This window comes from Ictalurus furcatus, chromosome 19 (assembly GCF_023375685.1).
Source record: "Ictalurus furcatus strain D&B chromosome 19, Billie_1.0, whole genome shotgun sequence".
Classification (NCBI taxonomy): Eukaryota; Metazoa; Chordata; class Actinopteri; order Siluriformes; family Ictaluridae; genus Ictalurus; species Ictalurus furcatus.
The window spans coordinates 5,585,633-5,603,565 of record NC_071273.1 but is presented as its reverse complement, the minus strand read 5'-3'; the positions used below and the strand labels follow the sequence as shown (position 1 = coordinate 5,603,565).

Genomic DNA, 17,933 nt, shown 5'->3' with positions numbered 1-17,933 from the left:
TAACAGAGAGAACCACATCTAAACTAGAGGTAGAGCAATCACTTGCACTCAGGAATGCTCTCCAGTGTTAAACAAAAGCTTGGAAATAAATTTCAGGAATTTATAACACTGATTCTGTGTTTGTTGTCCAGGACCTTCAGTGGTGCAAAGTGTTCAGGTGTTTAGACACGTGGATAGCCTGAGCGTGTCCTGGAAGCCAGGCCCAGGGAGAGCAGAGCAGTTTCAAATTCTGCTCAGAGACAGCACGGGTCCGGGCTCTGCCTGGAACGCCACGTTGGACAATGTTACAACTTCGTACACGATGAACGGCCTGACTCCTGGTCGCATGTACAATATGAGCATCGTCACCGAGGCAGCAGGGATGCAAAACGCTGTGTCTGTGCAGGAACAAACAGGTACGGACCTCTTCTATCATGAGAGAACATTAGAAATCATTAGAAATATCTCAAACAAAACAAAATCTAGAGCCACGAGCTCCATCTCACGGCTCTTGAACGGTGAAGAGAGATGAAACGTTTCTGCTACCTTCATTTTTTCATTTTGTGTGTGAGTGTTTGAGTGTGTGTGTGTGTGTGTGTGTGTGTGTGTGTGTGTGTGTGTGTGTGTGTGTGTGTGAGTGACCTTTTATACAATATTTCAGGCAGTAGGGTGAACGCCCTGTCTCTTTTTCCTGCTGTGTGAAGGGAAAGCTTGGCCTTCATCCTCGTGTGTTATGTCACCCCCTTGCACTGTGTCAATCAAACCTTCACAGTGTTTATAATCCTCCAACACACACACACACACACACACACACACACACACACTAGATTACAATCAGTGCTACAACCCCAGCTCTAGTTCTTCTCTTTCAAAACATTCAAAATCAGACTGTAAACATACTGAAAGGCCTGAAACTAGCCAAACATTCAAACAGTACCGTGGGTACCATGTGTCACCGAAAGTACACTTGAAAGCGTCTGTCAACAGCCATTTTTATTTCCCAGACACAGAGCTACTTAAGCACAGACGAAAGGAAATTGAGCCATTAGTACAAAAAAAGCAAAAGTGACCCAGTTGTGTTGGTGTGTCCCTAGATTAAAGGAACCTACAGCGTTCTTTAGTTTGTCCCTCTGAAGGAACTCTTTAATCTTACAGTACATGGTTTCTCTATTCCAAGCAGAACTCCTCTAGGAGTTAACAAATCCTTATTTATACAAAGAACACACAACAGAAGGATTAATGGAATGAAATGTATATATAGAATGACAATACATACTGTACTGTATGTACAAGGGGGCACGGTGGCTTCACACCTCCAGGGTTGGGGGTTCGAATCCCGCCTCTACCCTGTGTGCGTGGCATGTTCTCCCCGTGCTTTGGGGGTTTCCTCCATGTACTCCAGTTTCTTCCCAGTTCAAAGACATGTGCTGTAGGCTGATTGGCATCACTAAATTGTCTGTAGTGTGTAAGTGTGGGTGCGATTGTGCCCTGCAGTGGATTGGCACCCCATCCAGGTTGTCCCTCAGCTTGTGCCCCAAGTTTCCTGGGATAGGCTCCAAGCTCCCCCGTGCCCCCTGTGTAGTATAAGCGGTACAGAAAATGGATGGACGTTTCCATTCAAATATTATCAACAGTATGCTACTGTATATACTAACATTATAGTAATGCATAATTGTTAACTGAATACCTTACAGGTGCTGTTCTATTTCAGCCCAATATTTCTTGTGGTAGATGGTTTTTAGAGCTGGGAGTCGAGATCCTAAGAAGAATCAATTCCACGATTCTTGGCATTTGGGAATTGAGAGTCAACTCCAAAGCTTTGGATTCCACACAGTGAACTTGTAGTTTGCCTGCACCTGCATGCACATAGATTCCACACAGTACTGTACTGTGAAAAAAACAAACAATAATAATAAATAAAAATCAAATACAAGTAGTAAATAACTGATCCTGCTTTCAAGACATTCCAATTTTTTTATATATATATAACTTTATTGCACTACTTATTTTACTCAATGTCATTCCCTATGCCTTGGTTTTTGGAATTGAGATTTGAGAAATTTGGATGTGGAACTGACTCTCGACTCCATCGATTTCCATCACTTGTTGGAATCAGAATCAGACTTGACTCAGCAGCCATAATGATGTTGAATGTAGCAACAGAACATCCCACACATTGAAAGAAGTTCTCAGATCTCAGACTCAGAATGAAAACTTTTTGCTTTCAAGTGTTTCCCCACATGTCTGGTGATTCAGTTAAGGTTTCCACCCTTGCAAATCCAGTTAACTGTAAGACAAACCTATTAAATGAAATCCAATCTGGTGTTCTTCAACCTGCAGTACCGAGCATGGTCCTTAATGCACATATGGAGAGCAATGGGAGTCAGACAAGCCTCCAGGTCTCTTGGGATCAAGCTCCTGGTGATGTGGACAGTTACCTGGTCCAGCTACTGTCTTCTGATTCAGCTGTGCAGGAGCAAACTCCGTCCCCAAACACCACACGAGCTCAGTTTGACCAGCTGACACCTGGCAGCTCCTACCAGGCCTTGATCTACACCAGGAGTGGTGATCTCAGCAACCAGGTCAATGTGACTGCTACAACCGGTATGTAAAACTGAAACTGATAAGACAAGCTAAGTTCAGCTCTTCTATGAATAAGAACTTCCTGCCTTCATATTTTACCATTTTGACACAAATAAAAATTCTATAACATCTAGCACATCACTGGACAAAGGCTTGTCATTTCTGTAAAGCTTCACCTGACTAGGTTTAATCAGTCTTGTGCTCAAACACACCATTGTAGAACCATTTTGTTAACTTTGTAATACCATTGCATGAGATGTTATATTTTCAATGTATTTTTTAAGTTCTAGATAAATAGTTCTAATTGAGAAAATATCGGTGGTGTCAAATAAAGATCTTTAATAGTGAAAAAGGAAATTTTAAGTACTCATGAAATCAAAATTTTTTGTGGCTTTTAGTAGGAATATGTTAGCCTTAAGGTTATCTATAAGCTAGCGTGCTCTAAAACAATGACAACGTATATTTAGAAGATATAAATTTACAGTCTCTCTCTACCACCAACACGGGTCAACAATTTTGATGACATCATTCTGCACTTCAGCTTCTCATCAGCTCTTCTGTCCAATCAAATACTCTCCAGAATCTGAAGTGTCCTGCCCCCAACATTATAAAAATCACCTTGCCGAAGCTGCTGTTGAGAGATTGGCTATTCCAAAAAGGGGAGGAACCACTCGATATGTCCTGCCCTGACTTCCTGTGTCAGTGGATATTAAGTCAACGCATTGACCAATGCTACCTGTTTTACTTTTTAGACTTTTTGAGATGCATTTTTCCCCCAATTTTTGTTGTTTTTATGTTTGTGTAAGATCATACATATTTGTTTATCTCTTTATTGTATACCATAAAGTTTTATCCTTATGCTTTCCATTAATTTTCACTCAAATTACTTTTAAATTTCCTGTGTACTGGCCATCTCTTCCATATCACATGAAAGCTGCCAGCTGAGAAGGTGTTATGCATCATAACACGTGCTTCCATCAGCTTCCATAGACTGCTACTCACTCAATGTCATAGAGTTTCTACACACTTGGAGGAGAGCACTAACTGTTCTCTGCTGTATATATAAAATAACAACATTCTGTTATTGCATAACTGTCAATGTGTTTCCCAACATTCAGTCACTTCGCCCCGAATCATGTCTTAGGGGTGTGAAAGGGAAGTGACACATTAACAGGGAGAGAAAAGCATGCTTTGTACACATCATGTCATCAGCTTTAATCACCTCACAAAAAAACTGAGGCCATTCACTTCCACTCATGTACCGAAGTGTTTTATGCACTGCTTAATGAGGGCAGTTTCACTCTGAAGCACTGGTTTGCATGTCTCACTGTGTGTCTCTCTCCGTGTTAATGGCAGCTCCAGGCAAAGTCTCTCAGCTGAAGATGGAGAAACCTGCTAAGTACGGTGACTTGAAGATTAGCTGGCTGCCCCCTGTAGGACACTGGGAACACTACAGCGTGATGCTCTTTAATGGCAGCGAGACGCTGTTTAACAAAACCCTACATAAAGCTGCGACAGACTTCAGGTTTTCTCCATTGAATCTTCAACCTGGCAGAGTTTATACAGCAGCAGTGAGTGTAGAGAGCAGGGGGCAGAGCAGTACTGTCTACTGCCGTGCAGAAATAGGTACTTAATATTCTGTTATTATTAGTGCAATTATTTAATGAAGTAATGCAACCTAATCTACCACCATGAACATGATACAGCACCAAGAACTGTTTTATTCCATCACCTACTTCAAATAATTAATAGACAAGATTAGATTATTACTTTTTATATTTCACTGCAAATGTTGATGTATTTCTGATAGATTTTTATTAATTAGCTTAAATCTTTTGAGTTGTTTATCTTATAATTCTGTTCTTATCCTATATTTTATTTTTCCATTTTTGCTACCTTTTAATCTTTCACAGTTTAAATATTGTGATGGAATGTGTGTGTATATATATATATATATATATATATATATATATATATATATATATATATATATATATATATATATATATATATTTATCTCTTTCATTCTGAAGCACATTAAGCTGCCTATAATAATAATAATAATAATAATAAGTCAATACAAAAAAAAGTGTACAGAAGTTTATTACTGGAAAATAACAAAATAACCCAGTGTTTTAGGAGCATACAAATTTGATTGAATTGGTTGAAAGTTTTATTTATTGAGTTTTATTTATTGATTGAAAGGCATTTTATTCATATGTAAAATCATTTATTTCACATTTCTTGGCAAGGATCTCACCAACAGCTAGAAATTTAATCGGACTCTATTGTAAATGTGAAGAAAAATGATTTGATATCACACTAGACAAAGTGGAATGAATGAAAATTAAATTATTTTGTGTTTTTCACACTTTTCAAAGTGTGACCTAGGTACAATCCTGTAATGAGTTACAATCTGGAAATGATAAAGATCTTCCTCCCTTCCCTCTCTCTCAGGCCCATCACCTGTGTCGCAGCTACATATCCGTCATGCAGACGAGACGTCCCTCAGTGCCTTATGGGACCACAGTTTTGGCTCAGGGACTCGTGACGGCTACACCGTGGAGCTTTACAACGCCACCGGTTCCACTGCCATTCACATACGAAGGCTGAGCCGGGACATGAGAGAGTGCACTTTTAACGTGCTGGTGCCTGGCCGTCTGTATAAAATTGTCGTCACAACCACCAGTGGAGATCTCCGCAGTTCTGCTACAGTGACAGGAAGGACATGTAAGTCTTTACATATAACAGACGCTCTAAGTCTAGATAAAATATCTCACATTAATGCAAATAGATCAGGGTCTAAGAATAGCATAATACAGCAATAGTTAATACAGCACAGAAGACAGTACAGGATTTAATAATAATAATAATAATAATAATAATAATATCGTTGGGTCGAGTCGAGCCGTGCTTGTGGCTCGTGGAATGTTGTATTTGCAGCTAGGTGGACGATGGTGCATTTCTGCCTTTGTAGACGAGCATCAGTGTTTTAAAACTGATACCCAGAGCCAGTGGAGGGAATGTAGTAACTGTGTGACATGGGAGAGCCATGAGATCTCTATATCTCAGACAGTGAGTAACTGAAAGGAGTTATGGAGTAACTGAAATAGTTAAAAGTCCGTATCTTTCTATCCCCAGTGCCTCATGAAGTGACCACCCTGAGGCTAAACAATATGAGAACCACAGACTCTCTCAATGCCTCCTGGGACAGGCCTCAGGGAGATCTGGACTCCTATCAAGTGCTGCTGCTACACAACAAAGAGACTGTGTATAACCTCACTGTCCCGGCTAACACCACCATTATCTACCTCCCGCATCTCAATGCTGGAGCATTCTATAAGCTGCTGATTAGCACAGTCAGTGGAGAACAACGATCCAAGCAGGCTGAGGCCAACTGCCACACAGGTACCTGGTTTAGATTAAAAAAATGTGTGTGTTTTGTTTGCAATTATGTATATAAAGAACAAGAAGCATCAATAATGTGTTACTATAAAGTCCACAAATAAGAATATATTGATACTTAACACTTCCTTAATGATGAATTAGTACATGTGCTAAATCTCGTTAAATAATGAATGATCCTGGTCTTGAGTCCAATTGTGAACGAACTTGGACTTGTCACGCACTCGGGTAAATTTGTACTCGAACTTGACACAGACATTGACATTTTGGACTCTGTAATTTTCTGAGTACAGTCGAGTCCGTGTCATTTGTAACATGAAAAGAAAGATAAAAAATAAATAACAACATAAACAAACACCCCACCTCTCCCGGAAGTTCCGGGAGTCTCCGTTATACTCATAGCGGCTCCCTGACGGCCACAAATTATATACAACATCCCAGCATTTTTTTTTTAGTACGAGCGAGAGACCAGTAGGAGTAGAGAGCAAGTGACGAGAGCGAGAGCGTATCCTGGTTGGTCTCTCTTTCTGCTAGCTAGGCGTATCAGTTTTCTCTGTGGGCGGGCTTTAAAGTCGATCTCTCTCTCTCTCTCTCTTCAGTTCATTGTACTGCTGTAGTTCAGTATCACTTATGCAGCATCACAAATTAAAGAAAATACAAAACGCAGGGGTCAACAACAATAACAGTTTTGAGTGAGGTGATTTTTAATAGGTGTCATTTGTTCATTAGCATAGCTAAATGTCGCTGGCTAGCTGCTAAAGAGCTAATCTATTGATGTCCTACATGAGTAGGCCAAACTCCCTGTAGACTTGCTTAAAGTTGTAATAGAATTAAAACACGACTAAATGAGTCAAATATAATATAATAGTATATATTAAGTACATATTTTAATGTCACATTTAGCCATTGACATTGAGACTGCCAACAAAATACTTAAAAATGTGTGTGTGTGTGTGTGTGTGTGTGCGTGTGCTTGTGTATGTATGTATGTACATACACACACGCACACACACACACACACACACACACACACACGCATATCACTGTATGTGTCAATAGTATATTAGATCTGCGCATTAGGTCTTAAAGTGACAGCAGTCTAATAAACCTGCTGCTCTCTATGTCATTAATGTTCATCAAACAACAAAAGACAAAGAGAAAATCACTCACTCATTTAACTGAATAACTTCAGTAAATTTTATAAGAATCACTGTATATGTCACACAGTGAAGTCTATTTTATTTTACATTTAATTTTACTTGAATACTACTGATAGACCTGAGAAAACGTATCGTTATCATGAAATAAGACTGTAGTCATATCGCCCGCCCCTAAACGTTTGTTGATTCCGGTCATGAATTTCACATAGAATGTGAAATGTACTTCTTAATATAGTAAATATCATAAACGCTGCTAATAGGGATTTATTTTTCATTTTAGGAATTAAAATTAAAAAAAAAAAAAAAAAGGTTACAAGATCAGAGCTGTGTTCAGAAATGAGTTTGTTATCATTCATAGAGAGATTAAAAGTAGTAATAAAGCATGAAGCTTGTTGTTATGACAGACTCAAACTCAGCCATTAAGGACTCGGATTTAAGTCCAACTTGGCCCCTTTTAGACTTGGACTTGGACTCGATTGGTTAAAGACTCGGTCGCGACTCGAACTCGACAAAGGTGGACTCAGACCCAACACTAATAGCAGCCCAAGAGTTACTTATGAATAACGACTTATACTACTAATAGCTAAGTATTAACATTTTGTTATAAATTCCATGACTTGCATAATTAATAAAGACTATTTACATTGTTAACATTATTTATTATTGCTATTTTTTTTTAGAACTGATTAAGTTTAACCCATGCCGTTATTATGCATTAATTATATATTCATGCGTCAGTATGTAAGCATCAGTTAAGCATAGATTATTTGTAGGTCTTATAGTAAAGTGTTACCAAAACATCCAGCTAAATTTTTTCAGAATTGCTAGTTAGGGTGAAATGTATCCCAAAGTCACTGTAATCTGTATCATGATCAGCATAAACACCTTCTAACATCTAATATCTATCTTCAGTTTATCATATTTAAAACTAGTGAACGTGAATACTGTTTTTTTTTTTTGTTTTTTTTTTTTTTTAAATTAACTGGATGTGCCACTATCTGAATTCTTGAACAATTAGGCATTTTCGGGCATCATTTATAATATAAGGACTGTTGTAAATAATTTTAACACATATCCACAGTAGTACATCAAATGCCTTATCATGTGAATGTAAGGAAGTCTGTTTTTTTTTTTTCCTCTTTAGATTGAAGCCTCTGTTTTGTCTCTGTGCAAACTCTTTATGTAAGGCTGCCCTTATAAGAACTTAAACAAAATAATGGCTGGCCTGAACAAAATTAATCATGTGATAACATCTCTGTAAAACAATAGTGCTACAATACAAAGGGGAATCTGAGGAATTTCAGGAAGTTCTGCATAGAGGAAGAAGGCGAAGAGCTTATCAAAGTCTTACTGGCCAGATCCAACTGTTTTCCCATGGAACAGAGAGGCTATTTTAAGCTATAGACTTCCAGCGTTAATGAACTCAAGAAGGAGCGCTCGAACAATGGGGCACACCACTGAAACTTTCAGACAACTTTCCACTCAATGCAGCAGATTAAGCTAAATTCAGTCTAGGGATGCAGCAGTAGTTTACAGTCTATTAGAGTATTTGTTTACGTATTTAAAGGATACAATGAAATTATAAAATTGTGCATCTTCTGAATATGTGCATATATATATATATATATATATATATATATATATATATATATATATATATATATATATATATGTGTGTGTGTGTGTGTGTGTGTGTGTGTGTGTGTGCAATGGCAGTATTAAATAATTTACTAGAAAAGTTTTAAAAAATGATAAAATGGTAAAAAAAAAAAAAAAAAAAACCTCTGATTTTCAGAGTCAGGTGAAACTAACTAACTGTGAAATATATTCAATGCTGTACTTGTCTATTTAGACATTTACTGTATCAAAAGATCATGGCATGACAATAGATCCGCCTGTCTGTTTTTAAGTGCCAGCAGCTGTGGCTGAAGTGACAGTCACGAACGAAGGACGTCCAGATTTCCTCAATGTCTCATGGAAAGCTGCACCAGGAGAAGTGGACAGTTATGAGGTCAACCTGAAAGATCATGAGCGGATTGTGTACACGCTCACCGTAACCAAACTGAGCTCTGAATTCAGCAGTCTTGTGCCTGGACGACTGTATACCATCTCCATTAGCACCTGCACTGGGGTTTACAAAAACACCACTGTGGTCCAAGGAAGAACACGTGAGTTTACTTGGACACACTTTCAGCCATGCACTCATAAAATTTATTTATGTTTTTTTTTTTTTTTTTTTTTTTTTTTTAACAAGGGAAAAAAGGGAACGAGGGAAAGATAAATATATTTGACACAATGCAAAAACAATATCTTCGCAAGTGAAAAAATATCTTAAAAACAAATCTTATTATTATTATTATTATTTTAGTAAGCCTATTTCTAAACATTTTTTCCTAATTTTAAGCTTTAATCTATAGACAGATGTCTTTGCTTGTTTACAGAAATAATCATTTAAAATAAGCAAAACTATCTGTGAACAAACCAGGCAATTTCATGCTTGTCGACATTTCTAGAATTTGGCTTGATAATCTTATATTTGTATTTGCTAACAAGTTAAATTGTATTTGCTGTTAGAAGTTAAATAGAGGTTTTAAATAAAGATGTATACACTTTAGGCCAAAAATCTGCCATAATTGTGTCTGTAACTGATAATAAATGATCCAAATAAAACAAATAAAAAACATTTTTTGCCATATTTTCACTGATAAAGATCCACTGATTGAAATAAGCAATAAAAAAAAAATCAGATAATTTATCGGCACTTTAAAATTGTAATCAATATTCTTTATAATTCGAATCCATTTTAATCAATCTCCTCCTCCCATCCAGAACCGTCTGCAGTGCAGAACCCCAATGCCATCCACTTAGCCCAAGAAAATGCCCTGAAGGTGTACTGGAACCAGGCAGCTGGAGATTATGACCATTACAACATAGCAATCCTGTACAACAACACACTCCTTCAGAACCAGAAAGTGGAGAAGAGCCGGCACGAGTGTGTGTTTAGTGATCTGGTACCTGGTCGACTCTACATGCTCACTTTGAGCACCTGGAGTGGAGAATACGAGTCCAAGACTTCCACTGAAGGACGTACATGTGAGTGGCACATCTATCCATCTGTTCATCTATCCATCCATCAATTCATTCAGACAGCCATATATCCATCCATACATCCATCTGTCCATCCATCCATTCATCCATACAGCCTTCCATCCATCCATTCAGCCATCTATCCACCCATCTATTTATCTGTACATCCATTTATCCATCCATTCTTCTATCCATCAAGCCATTCAGACACCATCTATCCATCCATCCATTCATCTGGTCAGCCATCCACTCATCCATCCATCCATTCTTCCATCCATTCAACAATCCATCCATCCATACTTCCATCCATCAATCCATTCAGCCATCCATTTATTCATCTGGCTGTCCATTCTTCCATCCATCCATCTTTCCATCTTTCCAGGCCATTTATCCATCCATGTGTCCATTCATCCATCCATCTGGCCAGTCATCCAACCATCCAGCCATCAATCTGTCCATCCATCAATCTATCCATACATCCATCCATTAATCCATCCATTTGTTCATCTCTCCATCCATCAATCCATTTATCCAGCATTCCTTCTATCCATTCAACCGCTGTCCATCGGTCCATCCGTCTATCTATTGAGCTGTCCGTCTGTGCATCTAGCATATTCATCCATCTATTCATCAACCCCTCCATCTAAACAGCCACCTATCCATCCGTCCTGCTGTCTGTCCATCGCTTGTTAATGAAAACTGCATAACAATGCCCCCTTGTGGTAAGCATGTAATGTTTCTGCTAGGACGTGTATTTATGTGTCTCTATTAGGTGCCTCATAAATAAGAAGCACAGAAAACTATTTTTAAAGACATTAATTAAAATTTATGGCACATCATAAAGAACTGGGTTGAGCTATTGAGCTGCATCTCTTAGCCAGGAACAAAAGTGTACAAAATGATTAATTTTAAAGGAACTGGGGGGAATCTGGGGGGTTTCCATGTTTTATTTACCATGCCATTCCTGAGCATAACTCATAATTATGAATGAAGAGTCAGTGTCTGTATATCGTTATATGCATTCATCGAGTAAAAAAAAAATGCTAGAGGTAAGTTTAATAGTCATCATGCCTGGAAATTTAGTTTTTAACATTGCTCTTATCTTGCCATTGAGCTTTGTAGTCTTATATACTCTAGCCCATATGTTGTATGTTGTTTCATCCCACTGCACACACCACACACACACACGCATATATATATATATATATATATATATATATATATATATATATATATATATATATATATATATATATAGATAGATAGATAGATAGATAGATAGATAGATATAGATATATATAAAGAGAGAGAGAGAGAGGGACAGAGAGAGAGAGAGAGAGAGAGAGAGAGAGAGAGAGAGAGAGAGAGAGATACTGTATTTAGGTAAATAAAACCTGACTAAAACTGTATGCTATGCAGTTCCCGCTGCAGTACACTCGCTGGCTCTGGCCGAGAAAGGAACCAATCATTTGTGTGTGAGCTGGAAGTCTGCACCAGGGGATGTGGATCACTACGAGCTCCAAATCCTCTTCAACGACACAAGAGTTTTCCCAGCCATGAGACTTAACAACACAGCGCGAGAGCACTGCTTCTCTCCGCTCAACCCCGGCTTTCTCTACAAGATAGTGGTTTCCACCATCAGCGGGTTGTACCTACAGGCCCAGCGCATAGAGGGCCGCACCGGTAAGAGACATGTCAGTGTACAGTATGATATAGAGAGACCTTGGAGTTGTAAATTATTGCTGTAAATTAAACTGTATATTTTAAATTAATATAAAATTATTGCTGAAGTTGTAAATTATTATTTCCCAGATGAACCAACATTTGTTGACAGCTATCACTTTTCTTCTGCATCAAAACATGTTGTGCGAGATTTCAGAATCAGAACCTCTCCATGGACCAAATTCAGTGCAAGAATATTTCAAATATGTGCAAAATCATACACATCATATCAGATGTATTAGTATGTATACAGTGGTGTCCAAAAGTCTGAGAGCACTAGTGAAAATGCTTCTATTTTGCCTTTTTATCTAATTTATTACAACAAATTTCTTAAAACAAATTATATTATATTAATGATGTCTGAAAAATAGAATCTTTGAAATATTCACATGAATTTCCAAGTTTCTTAGTATTTGGTTCCTCCCCTTTTTTGTCTTAATGACAGCGTGCACTCAAGCTGGCCTGGACTCCACACATTTATATAAAACCTAATGATCCATTTTTAGATCGAATCCATCGGAGTGCCATCTGATCACATGCTTCTATAATAATAATACTAGAGATTAGACATGATGAAAATCTGAGTTTGTGTACAAAGCATTTGCTTACATTTAAATATGGACCTAGAAATAGTGCAGACTCTTGAATAGTACATTTTCATTATATTAAACATTTACTTTCTTTGTTTTAAATATTTCAAAATTCTAAAACCTTCTGTTTAATTACAATTAAAAACAAAAAAAAAAACATCGCATAGGATATTAATTAATAACTATACAAATCATATCATTATTAAACCTTTTTCTAGACATTTTGCTCATTTTACGCATTTATGTCTAGAAAGAAGCAAAATGATCTGCCGGACTTTGTCATGAACAGTGTGGTTGCACTTTAGGCAAAACTTTATGTATATTTTTTTCTCCAACCTCCCCTACAGCACCCACTCAGGTGAAGAACCTCCAGCTCCTCCCTGGGGCACTCAGTGGCAGTCTCAGGGCTTCCTGGAGCGCTGGTGCAGGAGATGTGGACTTCTACACGGTCTACCTGCTCCAGAACGTAAATGTCGAGATCACCCGACGTGTCCCTAAGCAGGACAACAGGACAGACTTTGAAGAGCTCACCCCCGGGCAGTTGTACACAGTTAGAGTAGAGACAGTGAGTGGAGCATTGACTAATGACAGCAGCGTCAGCGGACGTACAGGTGAGATGTAATAAATCCTGGGTCTATAAGGGACAGTGTGTGGAATGGGGTTATGCTTGCTTGAGGTGGATAAAAAGATGATAGCGTGGTGAAAGTAGATTTATAATAATAAATACAAAAAAGTCTAATACTGTTCCTCAAGGTACAGTGCACACATGTAGATGTATCCTCAAAGGGGGTTTCTTAGTCCAATTCTGTACTTTAAATGCTATATTCTCTAGATCAGGGGATTCAATTCCAGTCCTCAAGGGCATGAATTCTTTACAGTTTGGTGCTTTCTCTTGTTAAACACATTAATTAAGGTGGTCTACTTTCTGGCGCTTGCTCTAGTGTTGTTTTTTTTTTTTTTTCTGAGATCATTTATCATGTTTTGCTGGTAGTTTTCTGATTATATGTGCCATGTCAAGTTTTGCAACATTTGTTTTATGTGAGAGGTTTATCAAAAATTTCCACCTTGAGGAATAAATTGTATATTGAATTGTTATAATATTGTTGCGCAGAAAAATATACTCACACTATTACATACCTCGGGTCAGCAGCGACCCTATAAACTTTTTACAGTAAATTCATTAGAAAACAGATACTATTTTACAATTTTGTTTTTTTTTCCTTGTTATATTGTTGATAACAGTATAGATTGACAAGGTGGAGGTCTAATTAAAAAAAATAATAAAAATGAGGGGAGGGTGTTGGATGATGTCCAGTGTCGCTAACAACCCAAGGTATGTGTTTAAGGGTTAAATCAGCTTAACAATACAATACAATACATGAAAAAAAAAAAAAAAAAAAAAACTTTCTATTGATGAATTTTAACTATTTTGTTGATGCCACAGAGGACAAAACTGTCTGATCATGAATGTTATCGTGATTTGGAAAGTGATTATTCAGAGTTGATTATGGAGATTTGTTTTTAATGCTTAAGGAATAACAGACTGAATGGCTCTTTATGGAACTAAAATGTGTTTTGTTTTTTTGTTTTGTTTTTTCCATAGCATTGCTCTGAATAACCCTTTTTAGCACCACGTTTTTTATTGTTTAAATTGGATGTTGAATGTTAATGTGGGTAATGAAGTTTTGGCAAGGTTGAGTGCCATGTCTTTATCTCAACATATTTTCCACAGTAGGCAAATTAAAATCACATCACCCAAGAAGTTACTAAAAAAAGATTGATCTAAACACCAGGTCCAAGTCTTTTTTTAATACAGTGCTGTAATAATAATAATGTAAAACAAAGGCTTAGGAAAATATATTTTTAAAAAAAATCTAAATTAGATGTTGACACACGCCTTTTTTACAGAGCTGATTGTTAATCCAGACGAGTGTTTATCTCTTGCACTTGTGTGTGGTTTTTCAGTTCCTTCGCCGGTGAAGAGCCTCCGGGCCGACAGTGAACACACCACACACAGTCTGTCTGTTAGCTGGGAAGCGCCGGTGGGTGTGTACGATGGCTACAGTGTTCGGCTGTTGGACGAGGACGAAGCCATGGTAGCCAATGTTTCAGTGCCTACAGGCATCACACGTTACCGCTTTGAGGGTTTGGTCCCAGGAAGATCGTACACTGTGCATCTTAAGACCTTCAGCAACACTTCTCACAGCAAGGACACTGTAGCAACAGGGAAAACACGTAAGATGCCTATAACACGGGTAGATATTTAACCTTCAGGTTGCGTTTACCACTTAGCAGTAGATGTCCCAGCTCTTTTCTTCTGACTTATGACAGTAGAGAATAGGCTTCTACATAAGCATGTTACTGTTACTAAACAGATACTTGTGTATTGTTCTTCAATAGGCCCAGCAGCTGTGAAAGGTCTCCATCAGCTTTTCAACAGCACCGCTGAGCTGGCGTTCGGCTGGAATGCATCTGAAGGCTGGGTGGAAAATTACGATCTCCACCTATACAACCAGGACAATATTCTCCAAGACCACAAGAAACTGGGACCAAAAAACAGAAGCTGCATTTTCCCTCACCTGCTTCCTGGGACACTTTACAAACTAGTGGTGATAAGCAGGAGCAGAGGACTGAGCAGTGAGTCTTCTCTGTTCGCGCGCACAGGTGAGAGGCTTTAACTCTATAGAGATTAATAAAATCATTCAGAAACAGTTCAAAGGGGGGCACGGTGGCTTAGTGTTTAGCATGTTTGCCTCGCTCCTCCGGGGTTGGAGGTTCGATTCCTGCTTCTGCCCCGTGTGTGTGGAGTTTGCATGTCCTCCCTGTGCTTCAGGGTTTTCCTCTGGGTACTCTGGTTTCCTCCCCCACACCAAAGACATGCCATTGTAGGCTGATTAGCACTTCTAAATTGTCTGTAGTGTGTGAATGGGATTTTGTCCCGTGATGGGTTGGCACCCCACCCTTGTGCCACTTGGATAGACTCCAGGCTCCCATGGACCCTGTGTAGGATATCTGGTACAGAAAATGGATGGAGAAACAGTTAAAGAGCTTTGGTTAATGTTCACATCATACATCATAACAAAGGAAACATTTTTGGTGCCTTCTGACCTCCTAGGATTTTTATACAAATTGGTCTCTGTAGTTTACACAGAATGGTGAGAAGAAAAAAAAAAAAACATATCCAGTTCTATGGAAAGAAATGCCTTGTTTCTCACAGCCTTCCTGACAGCTCGACCTAAACTGGTTTGAGCTGACAGAAAGGCTATGATAACTCAAATAATCACTCTTTGTAACAGTGGTGAGCAGAAAAGCATCTCAGAATGTACGACACATCATTAAACCTTGAACTGGATTTAAAAAAAAAAAAAGACCGGCGATCTTTTTCCACTTTTTTTGCAACTATCCAAGCCATTCTGTCCATTCTCCTCTGACCTTTCTCATCAATAAGGACTTTGTGCTACCTGAGTTGATGTTGAAATCAATTCTGAAACTTACTCGAAACCGGTATAAGGACTGGAGTGTAATTTAGGTCAATTTGATGAGCCTGTGTGACAGATTAGTCTGGCACTTCTCCTCTGCTATACTGTAGTCCTGGAGTCAGGACATTACACATTTTTAATTTCATAGCTCAGTAAACACTATCTAAATGCAAATGAACAGCACGACTAAACTATCACCCCTAAATTATTGACTATTTCCAGTATTTTCTTTCAACATCGTCTTTTGTGTAGTGTCTTTGATAATTATTTGAAAATGCATTTTGATTTACGATCACCCTCCAGGAACAATTTCCAACTTTGTTTCAGATAGTGAAGTGAAAAACCAAAGCATGCAGGTTAACGACAGGTTAATTCGAGACAAGATTAATGCTATGTGGATGTGACCTCATATAAATCCTATTCACAGCAATACCTTCTCTAGAAGCAGCATTTTATTTACTAGGTATTTTCATCCATCCATCCATCTTTTATATCACTTATCCTTCCTTCAGGGTCACGGGGAACCTGGAGCCTATCCCAGGGAGCATGGGGCACAAGGTGGGGTACACACTGGACAGGGTGCCAATCAATCGCAGGGCACAACTAGGTGTTTTATCTGGAATAGAATTAAGTGGTTTGGGTTTAACAGAACATCAGTCTCTTGGGTCAGGCAACAATGTTGATTTTCTTTCTCTGTTTTTCTGTGTAAATGCTACAGAGAGATATAGGTAATGGAAAAAGGACAAAAATATTCTCTCTCTCTCTCTCTCTCTCTCTCTCTCTCTCTCTCTCTCTCTCTCAGTTCCTGCCCCAGCTCGAGACTTGCAGATTGATCATAACGGCCACACCGACAGTGTGTTGCTGAGCTGGAGACATTCTCCTGGGAGTCTAGACGGATATATCGTTTCTCTGGAGGGCTCGGATCAGCCAGAACAGAGACTGGGACCCGAACACACTCGCACAATCTTCACAAACCTTCTGCCTGGTCGCTTTTACACTGCTGTGGTGCGCAGCTGGAGTGGAGAACTTACAAACACTGTCTCTGTAGTAGGGCGCACAGGTTTGTATAACCAACCCTAATTTAAACACAACCTGCAATACACATATAGAACCTAGAATACCCATAGGCCTGATATCCGAAAGTCTACATCATGATGCATTTGTGTTCACTAACATATCATAACATAAGATAAAGAAACTAGGATTTATTTTTTTCTGGATCTCAGGAGGTAAACATACACAGTTGCCCTGACCTGTTTTACTGTAACCGGTGTGCTCTAACTCAGTTTGTGTAACTGTGAATGTTTAATGCTGTACAATTTAATTTACTTCCACCCCCCCCCCCCCTAAAAAAACAAAAATTAAAAATCACTTAAACAAATGAGGCACTCTGGGAAGTAAGTGGTGTAAGTAATTTAAAGATATTATTCACACAAACTACACACTGCACATCTCTGAAGGTTTATGTTGATAAATTGCACACACGGAAATAACATTTAAAATTTTCATTTCACAGACACTTCAAAATGAGCTCAGTGTAATGAGCCTTGATTTAGCTCATAAAAATATAGCTAGTAGTAGAAAGTCTGACAAACTTCTGATAAAATCCCTCTGATTAGACGCAAGAATAAACCACATGTTTAGCTGGCTAAGTGAAATTATTTTTTAGAATTTTTTTATTTCATTTCAAAATAACATAGTAATCTGCTTATAGAATAAAAAATGAGTGAACCTTCCACTCTTCTGGGAAGGCTTTCCACTAGATTTTGGAGCGTGACTATGGGGATTTGTGATCATTCAGCTACAAGAGTATTAGTGAGATCAGGTACTGAGGAGGTCTGGGGTACAGTCGGTGTTCCAGTTCATCCCAAAGGGGTTCAGTGGGGTTGAGGTCAGGGCTCTGTGCAGGAAACTCGAGTTCTTCCACT

The 17,933-nt window shown here is 38.4% G+C and overlaps 1 protein-coding gene across 1 annotated transcript in view; it reads left to right on the top strand.

Moving 5' to 3' along the window:
• ptprb (protein tyrosine phosphatase receptor type b) overlaps window positions 1-17,933 on the top strand; it is a 48,351-nt gene that overhangs the window by 6,119 nt on the left and 24,299 nt on the right. The window contains exons 3-14 of the mRNA XM_053649959.1: window positions 132-395; window positions 2,320-2,583; window positions 3,919-4,188; window positions 5,020-5,292; window positions 5,704-5,970; window positions 9,038-9,295; window positions 9,957-10,220; window positions 11,634-11,897; window positions 12,874-13,137; window positions 14,492-14,761; window positions 14,927-15,190; window positions 16,808-17,065. Of these exons, the coding sequence (XP_053505934.1) occupies window positions 132-395; window positions 2,320-2,583; window positions 3,919-4,188; window positions 5,020-5,292; window positions 5,704-5,970; window positions 9,038-9,295; window positions 9,957-10,220; window positions 11,634-11,897; window positions 12,874-13,137; window positions 14,492-14,761; window positions 14,927-15,190; window positions 16,808-17,065 (3,180 nt within the window). The remainder of the gene's footprint in view (window positions 1-131; window positions 396-2,319; window positions 2,584-3,918; window positions 4,189-5,019; window positions 5,293-5,703; window positions 5,971-9,037; window positions 9,296-9,956; window positions 10,221-11,633; window positions 11,898-12,873; window positions 13,138-14,491; window positions 14,762-14,926; window positions 15,191-16,807; window positions 17,066-17,933) is intronic.